The 9,302-nt window shown below is 38.7% G+C and overlaps 1 protein-coding gene across 1 annotated transcript; it reads right to left on the reverse strand.

The window, feature by feature from the left end:
- Positions 6,197 to 7,810, reverse strand: LOC109824766 (ervatamin-B-like). The gene is made up of 2 exons (XM_020391407.1): positions 7,257 to 7,810; positions 6,197 to 6,971 (listed from the first exon to the last, which is right to left on the reverse strand). Exons 1-2 carry the CDS (start codon positions 7,687 to 7,689, stop codon positions 6,376 to 6,378), a joined length of 1,029 nt encoding a protein of 342 aa, XP_020246996.1. The 5' UTR covers positions 7,690 to 7,810; the 3' UTR covers positions 6,197 to 6,375.

Raw genomic sequence — 9,302 nt, forward strand, 5'->3', positions numbered from 1 at the left:
GGTTTTAGTCTTTGTGGTTTTGAGGTTTGTCATACAAGTTAGCAACAAAGTCTATGAGGTAACTTGTCTTACTCGACTTACTTTGTCTTTTTTGCGAGTTATTAAAATCATATGTATTTTTCCTCATATCCTATTCATATCTATTTCTCAAATATCCGATTAGTATCCGTATCCGAACCGTACCCGAACCTCTAATATCCGAACCGTATCTGTTTCCGTTTAATGCGGATATGGTAATGTTTTTTGCTTACCGATGAATATCCGAACCGTATCCGTATCCGTTTTCAGAAAGTGGTTATGGTTATGGTAAGGGTCATATCCGAACCGTATCCGAACCGAATGCACCCCTAGTTATAATCCATGAAAATCGCAAACTTTGAAGTATGCGCAATTAATTGGTATTAGGTTGAAACAAATGAAAAAGGGAAATAATGTGGGTTATAGCTCTAAAATTACGGATTTGAAGTGCACCAATTAATTGTCATTAGGTTGAAACAAATAAAAATCATTGATTATAAACCATGAAAATCGTGAATTTTGAAAAATGAAAACTTAAATTCCATTAGGGATAAATGAAGGAAAATGAACAAATGAGTAAATTTTGAATTACGAACGAAAATGCACAAATAATTTGTGAGCAAAATCTTGAATTTTAAAGTATGCATAATTAATTTTCATTGAGTCAAAACATAAAAAATTGGACAAAAATCGTGGGTGCACATAAAAAATGCGTTGCTTGAAGTATGCCTCAAAACAGATGAAGATAGAAAAAGAAAAAAATAGTGGATTGTGAGCCATGAAAATTGAGAGTTTTGAGGAAAGAAAACTTAAAACCTATTTGTAGAAATGAATGGAAATGGACAAAAGTTTCTGTGTTATTGCTCATGAAAATTATAAAATTTTAATCATGCATACATATTGGCCATTAGGTTAAAATGAACAAAAATTGATAAAAATCGTTGGTTATAGTCTATGAAAATTACAAATTTTGAAAAAAAATTAATTTCATTAGGTCTAAGCAAACAAAAAATAGACCGAAGACGATGATTGTAAACTCTAAATTACAAAAAATTAATCATAATTGAATGAAAACAAACGAAAATGGATTAAAATAGTGGATTATAGTTAGTGAAAATCGTAATATCTAAATGCACATACTTAATTGTCACTATGTCCAACCAAACAAAGATGAAAAACAATAATAGATAATTGCCTATGAAATCATGAATTTTGATATACGTGTGCCTGATTGGTATTGGTTCAAAAGCAAAGACAATGGATAAAATTCGTGGGCGCCCATAAAACTCTTGAAGTTTGAAGTACATAGAGTTAATTGTCATTGGACCGAAATGCACGAAAATGTAAAAATAATCAAGGGTTATAGCCAATGAAAATAGTGAATTTTAAAGTATTAGTATGCGTAGTTATTTGTCATTTGGCCGAAATGAAAGAAAATTGCCTACAATTATGGATATATGAAAATTGCAAATAATTTTAAAGCACACAAATTAATTGTGATTATATCAAAATGGACAAAAATAGGTTATAGCTTGTGAAAATCACAAATTTGAAGAAAGAAAACTTAATTATCATCGGGTTGAAATAAATGAAAAAGGAAAAATCATGGGTTATAATAAATGAAAATCACATTTTATAATATGCATAATTAATTGTCATTAGTTGAAGCAGTCGAAATTGGACAAAAATCATGGGTAGCATTGAAAATCACAAATTTTGAAAGAAAAAAAACATAATTGTCAATGGGTCGATTCGAATGAAAATGGACAAAGGTTTATAGACTATAGTCCATGAAAATTATAAATTTTGCAGCACACCCATTAATTGCCATGGATTCAAACAAACGATAATGGACAAAAATCGTGGGTTGTAATCCATGAGAATCTCGAATTTCAAAGAAAGAATTTAGTTTCCATTGGATTGAAAAGAACGAAAATAGACAAACATTGTTCCCATGAAAATCATGAAATTTGGTGGTATGCTAATTAATTTCCATTAGGTCGAAATAGGTGAAAATGGACGAATCGTGGGTTGTAATCTATGAAAATCTCGAACTTCGAAGAAAGAAAACTTTAATTTCTATGGAGTTGAAACAAACAAAATTTGTTAATACTCGTGGGTTGTAGGCCATAAAAATTTCAAAATTTGAAGTATGCCAGTTAATTGCCATTGAAGCGAACGAGCAAAAATAAACAAAATTTGTGGGTTATATAGTCCATGAAATTCGCTAAATTTGAGGAAAAGAAAATCTTAATCGCGATTGGGTCAAAACAAACAAAAATGGACAAAAAGCATGGTTTATAACTCATGAAAATTATGAATTTTGGAGTATGTCAATTGATTACCATTGGGTTGAAACTAACAAATGTGAACAAAAATAGTGAGTTATAGCACATGCAAAATGCGAATTATGAAGAAAGAATATCTAATTGTCACTGAAAACAAACGAATGAAATTGGACAACAATCGTGGTTATAACCCATAAAAGTAGCTTGTTTTGGGACAAGCATATACTTATTTGCTATTGGGTTGAAATGAATGAAAATTAACCAAAATCGTGGTTATAGCTCTTGAATCGCGAATTTTGAAGTACGCATTCTCATTTGGTATTGGCTCAAAATAAACAAAATCGACAAAGATCATGAATGCCTATGAAAATCACAAATTTTGAAGTACGCATAATTAAAAGTCATTGGGTCAAAATGAACGAAAATGGATTAAAATTGTAATTTAGCCTATATAAAGTGTGAATTTTTTAAGTATGCCTAATCAATTTTCATTGGGTTGAAACTGACAGAAATGGTCAAAATTCGTGGGTTATCATAGCCCATAATAATCACGAAGTTTGAATACCTTGTCGCTTACCGAAGTCTGAAACGAAAGTAGTGCATTTTCACCGTGTTGCTTAAGGTCACAATGTCTAATCTGTTTACCGAAACACTGATATGCACCTCTCCTGCTCGACTTACTCCCTGTCGCCTTAATCACATTCAACAGCTGCCCCTGCTCGGACGCCTCTTCCAAGTGCACTGGTGCAATTTCACCGTGTCGCTTAAGGTCACAATGTCTAATCTGTTTACCGAAACACCGATGTGCACCTCTCCTGCTCGACTTACTCCCTGTCCCCTTAATCACATTCAACAGCTGTCCCTGCTCGGGCGCCTCTTCCAAGTGCACTGCATTGCGAAATGTGGCTTCGAACAGATGAAAGACCTCATATATTGTCGTTCAGCCTTCCTTGGCGGTTTTAGCTTAGTCATCTTGCCTTCTGACCTGACAACCTGTTCTTTGACTCCTTCCCTTTGGCTTGCCTACTTACTAGCTAGCCAGCTAGTGCTTTGGTGAACATACATGTCATTGGGTCGAAATGGAACGAAAATAGACAAAAATCCTGGGTATAGCTTATGCCTTCCTCTGTTGTCTTGTAGTTTGTTAGTAATGCGAGACTCAGTTGGTCTTTCTCATTTAAGATTCAATAAATGTACAGTCCTTAAAAGTTTGCAGTTACTCGTCGATTACGTGACCCACTTAACCACAGTATTTAGAGCCATGTTTTTTTCATATCAAAACTTCGAACGAGTCAGAGAGTTTCTAGCCAGTTGTCTGATGTTACTCTGTTTTAAGGATATCTGGTTACTTTTGTTTTAATCTATTTCTTATGAGTTGCTGGCTGAACAATTAATAAATACAACTTCTCCTCTTGCTACTAAAAAACCTACTAACTTGATGATATGATGCGGTCCTGCCATTTGGTTGGCTGCTTTCTTTGTTATTTTGGATGTTAGTATAAAGTTGATGGGGACATGATACCTACCTTCTCAGCTTCTATTATTCAGAGTCTGCCAATTTTATTTTATGAATCTCCGTCCTCATTGTGACCTCTCACTTATTTACTCTGTTCAGGCCTATGTCTCTTTGGTTCTTCTGGAATTCCCCTTTTAATTTCCCTCAATGGTTTGTTCCCAGCTTAAATCTTATTAGGGTTAGTTGCGGATAGACGCCTGTAGTTCTGCTGCTGCAAATAGAACCCCTGAGTGAAATTTTCTCTCTTTTAACCCGATGAGTCTATTTCGCAGAGGGTCTATTTCGCAGTTATATTATTATTAGCCTCTAGGTGTGCTGTTTGTTGATAGAGCACTTAGTTTAAGAGCAGTTATAATGATCTCGACCGCTATCAACTCGGGTCATCACAAACTTTTTCACCGAGGATTCCACCTAAAGGACCCGGTGCTAGCTAGTGGTGCAATGAGAGATGTTGATTACTTGGTACAAAAGTTTTGAGAGGGACATCGCAACTAATACCACCTCCACTAACACGCTAAAGAGTTTGGAGGGGGCTCTTTCTTGATAAAGACCGCCACAACGAATAATTTCATCGCATCGGTCATCTCCTTTTCTTCCTCTGTTATGGGAAAGATATGCTGTCACGAATCGGATGATAATGGTGGAGGTGGAATTGGTATTTCTGGGTTCTTGATCGCCATTGTGATTGCTTTGGTTCTCATGATGGCTTGCTCTCAGCAACCTCGGCGGAGAGCCGTAGTTCGTGTACATCACCACTGTTGAGAGACTCTGGGTACCTTTCTTCTGTTGCTCCAAATAACAGGATGTGATATCATTATTTGTCTGTTTTCAACTTATCATTTGTTATTCCTGTGCTTCCTTTTGTCTCGTGATTTCGGATTAATGGATAAGACCCAACCTCCTTTCTTTCAATTGTTTCCTGCTCTTGAAAATTTTGAATTTTGTCCTGTTGAGCTAGAATTTGATCGGTGGTAAGCATGAAATTCCACCGCAAGGTGGGGGAAGACCTCGATTGACCGACAGACAGACGGAAGTTATGTGATTACTTTGCTAGAAACGATAAATTACGGAAATCATCTGATATATTGTCTGCTCTTGCGTTATGTGACCAGATGAAAATTTCATGCCATCTGTTTTCAACCGGTACTACGAGCATTAGTTCTCTGAAAAACTCATACTGCTAGGCTTTGCTGTTAGTTAGGATGCGGAGGGTAGAACATCTTCTGAGACTCTGGATGAAAACCGATAGAACGAATGTCTTGCTGTAGAACACGGAATCAAAGGTTATCTTTCTTCCCCATCACCATCATCGATTCATCTCACCGTGAACCTCCACTGTCTTGATTGATTCTGTGGTTTGAGCATACAATAAAATTTTTAATCCAATCAAAATACTTATCCACTTTATCAATCCAATCAAGGAAATCATCAGCATGAAGCTTTCCATTGAAGGATGATATTTTTAATCTTCTAGTGTCATAATTGTTCTGTCTTTGGTGGTCTCTGCGATCATAACTGCGGCGTAAGGCTTAATAGTCATCATTATTGAATTCATCATGTGGAGTCAGATCATGTCGTTGGCGACCATCAACGCGATTTCAAACTCCTCCCGTGTTCAGACGCTCCACTGTCGACGCAAATCGTTCTATGACAATCTTCATCTGATTAATATCGATCTTCAGCACGTCGAAATCAGTTCGAGAAAAAGGGGCTTCATCATCTGCCATCGGATCGGAGGAACAAAGCTCTAATACCAATTGACGCAGAATTAATTAAAAGTTATTATCCTTTAGGGTTACATGACTCTTCTTAAATAGAAAAATAAATAAGACTCCTACTAAGACTAGAATTACAAAGAAATAGAAAGTATTAAATTCTATCCTAAAAATACTCCTTATAATAGAGGAAACAAATCATGAATCAAAATTGAATTTGTTTCCTAATCTAATTTGACTCTAAAATTAAATTTATTTCCTAGTCTAAATAAACTCTAACTTTATTACTAAAAATAAACTAAAAGCTAATTATTTTTGGATTTCAGCCAAAACCGGGTATTACTGATGAGATTTTAAAAATCTGACAATCTAGTTGGATCCGTCTAATCGATATAGGCGATTTATATATATAATATGTCAGAATCTGCCTTCTGGGTTGGAAGATATAATTGTTTCTTTGCGGGAGTCAATAATACGTATAAATTTGTATTTAGCTCGTAATTGTCCAAATCATCCATGAAATTGTCTGTTAAGCATCCTACATCAATAATAAGATCGACGGCACCCAAACACATAGTCATTCAAATTGTATCCAAGATACGACGACAAGAGTACTGTATGTATTTATATCCGTATCAACAGGCGTGGATGCATGCTGCTGGCATGAAAATGAAACGTACATGTGTATATGTATATTATCCTACGTACTGCTGCTGCTAGAGCATCCGCATTATTACACATGTTTATTATATGTTGCGATCGAGCTACATGTATATAGATATAGATTATACATATGAAGAATTAAGTGATGACTCGGCAGCATAGCGGACGTAGGTAGTTAATTGAGAGTGGGGTAAGATGCGTCCTTCGCAATTCCACACAATCCCTCAGGCGCACCCACGTCCCTGGCCATCCTCATATAGCCTCCCTCTCCCCAAGTCTCCCCCCACGAGTTCTTCACCAGCCAATACTTTGTACCGTCGGCGGACTCCTCCGTTCCATAGCCGACCAGCGTTACAGCATGATCGAGATCCGTTCCACAAGGTCCAGTAAAGACCCCTCGGGAGTAAAATTTAAAGTCCGGTCCACCTCCGTCGATGGCAACCGAAACCGGTTGTGTTGCCACTGCCGCCATAAGTGCCTCCTCACTGTTTGCAGGAACTTTTTCGTAGCCGGTGATTGTGGCTGCAGATGTGGCGTCCGTGTTGCAAGTACCCTCGGTTGCGGTGTATGGGTACGTTTCTTCGCTTGCGATTCCTTTGTTTTGAATGATGTACTCGAAGGCTTCATCCATTAAACCGCCCTCGCATCCTCTGGTGACGCCGCCAGTGACGCAGTCGACCAGCTGCTGCTCCGATAGGGAGGTCAGGTTCCCTTTCTTGATCTGGATCAGGCCTTCGGTTGCTCCCACGGTGGAAAACGCCCAACAACATCCTGGAATGCATGTATATATGCAAGCACACATTGCAATTAAAAAGTGTATATGAGCTGGTAGCTCATTCCGTGACGTGGGTTGCCCACTAGTCTCAATAGTATTTAGGCCCACCTAGTTGCAGGCATGAGGTGGATTGGGGGCCTATTGTTTGCCGAGTTGGCAGCTCATTTTGTTAGATGAGTTAGGCAGCTCATACGTACTCATTGCTCCCATTATATATAAAGCCACAAACATACGTTTATAATTGACGATATATAGACAATTAAGTTTTATATCTATCTTACCACATTGGCCTTGGTCCTTTACCCCAGTAACCGCACCTTTCGCCCTCCAGTCCACGCTAGGAGGCACATCCGACATGTTCATCAACGTCTCATTGTTAGTTGCAGTTGCTTTAATAGGCTTTGGCTTAAATCCTTTGTAGTAAGTTTTGAACTCCTCGTCCGTTAAGTCCGCAAACCGGTTGACGCTGAGTTCATACTTTCTTTCGCCGTCTCTGTTAACAGATTCTATGCGCTCCACGTTGCTTTTGAATATCTTGAGACGGTATTTCTTCTCCGCCGCGTCCTTGTATTGGCGCCCGTGTTCAGCCATCCATTGTTCGTGTCGAACAGACATATCGTCCGCCGTTGCCGTGGTGCGAGACGTCGCTGCTGCGCAAACCCACAAGGCCAACATCAACAGAGCCAACCAAACAGCCTGATTTCTTGGGCCCATGTTTTCGAGGGTTACGCGTACGGTTATCCTAAATTATAATTGGGATCGGAGTAAATGTACCTGGTTCTTGCATGAAACCCCACAGGGATAGGTATGCTTATATAGAGGCTTGCATGGATGAAAGTGGGGGTTAGAAAGCTCTACGGAGTCCGTGATTAGCGGGGGTTAATAATTTGTCAAGGTCTTGGGTCCTTGAAGCAATGAGGAAAATTTTAGCTAATCAAGTGCGGAAAAGGTAAGCTAACCGAGTGAATACATACAAAACCCTCAAGCAAGCTAAGTTGGCTGTACCCATGCAAGGTAGCTTGAAGTCTATGTTCCATTTGCATTACATTCTTCTTCTTGAAAATTGGCTAATCAAATGGTATTGTAAGTTAAATCAATATAGGTCTTTGAATATTCAATTAACTAGCTTAAATGGATATGAGACTACTGAAGCGTAGAAGGAGCCAATGTTACGTTCCCAGTACTCCGCAGCGTAACTTGATGCCCACGGCAATGTGACACGTGCACGGACCACGTCCAAGCCTTCTACAGGCAATTCCACGTACATCATGCATGGAATAATATTTCAAGAAAATTAGTTTGTCGACGGGGCGACGGTCACGCCCCAGAGCCCGCAGGGCGGAGCCAAGTCTCACGTTGGGGGCGCCTTACCCTTCCCCCCCCCCCCCCCCCCCCCACCCAAAAAAAAAAAAAAAAGGAAAAAGGAAAAAGAAAACAGAAAAATAAAAGAAAAATAATCAAGAGCCTATAGCGCATACAATCAGTAGTCAGCTATTTTAAAAAAACCGCAAGGTGCCTCTCAATAACTTTCCAGGATCAATTGAAGTAACAAATTAAAGGCCTAAAAGGTACAATTCCTGGCCCATCATGTATAAGTTAATTAGCTCACCAACTGAAGTACCTATGTATAACAAAATGATAGAATGGTGGGAGTATTGTAGGTCCGAGATGCAAGCCTAGGGGGTTAAATAGGATTGTTTACATTTTTCGCTAAAAAATATAGAATATACAGCAGAATAAATAAAATAAAAGCAAGAAATAACTTACTAATTAAGGACACACAAGATTTTACAGCGGTTCGAATAATAATCCTATGTCCACTCTTCTTTCTCACAAATAGGCTTCCTCACTACATATGCCAAGAGTTTTCCTGAATCACAATCTGATTCAGTAAACTTATAAAGACTGAAACTACTGCCAGCCTTATGAAGCCACTGCTCGGCGTCGATAAATGCTGCATCGGGATCTCTGACAGAATCGCCAAACAAGAAATCAGTCTTCCTGAGAGACTGAACGGAACTGGCGTCCTTCACAAGAGGTGCATCGGTAATCAACTGTCGAAGAGCTCGGTGCCCACCTTCCTTCACCGCCTGGACAACCTCAGTCGATGTGCCCAAAACGAACTGAGGAGTGACTGGGATAGGGGAAATATCGTCGGAGGTCGAATAATACTCGCCACGACGCCCGTATACTGCGTGAGATGAGAACGCTCCAGAAGGGTATTCAACTGAGAACAAGCAATTAAACGTTTGTTAATTCCAGTTATAAAAGGAAATTGAACTCATCTTACGAAGGGGTAAGATAGAGTCATTGCCTTATAAAGGGTG

The sequence above is a fragment of the Asparagus officinalis genome, chromosome 9 (genome assembly GCF_001876935.1).
Source record: "Asparagus officinalis chromosome 9, Aspof.V1, whole genome shotgun sequence".
Taxonomy (NCBI): Eukaryota; Viridiplantae; Streptophyta; class Magnoliopsida; order Asparagales; family Asparagaceae; genus Asparagus; species Asparagus officinalis.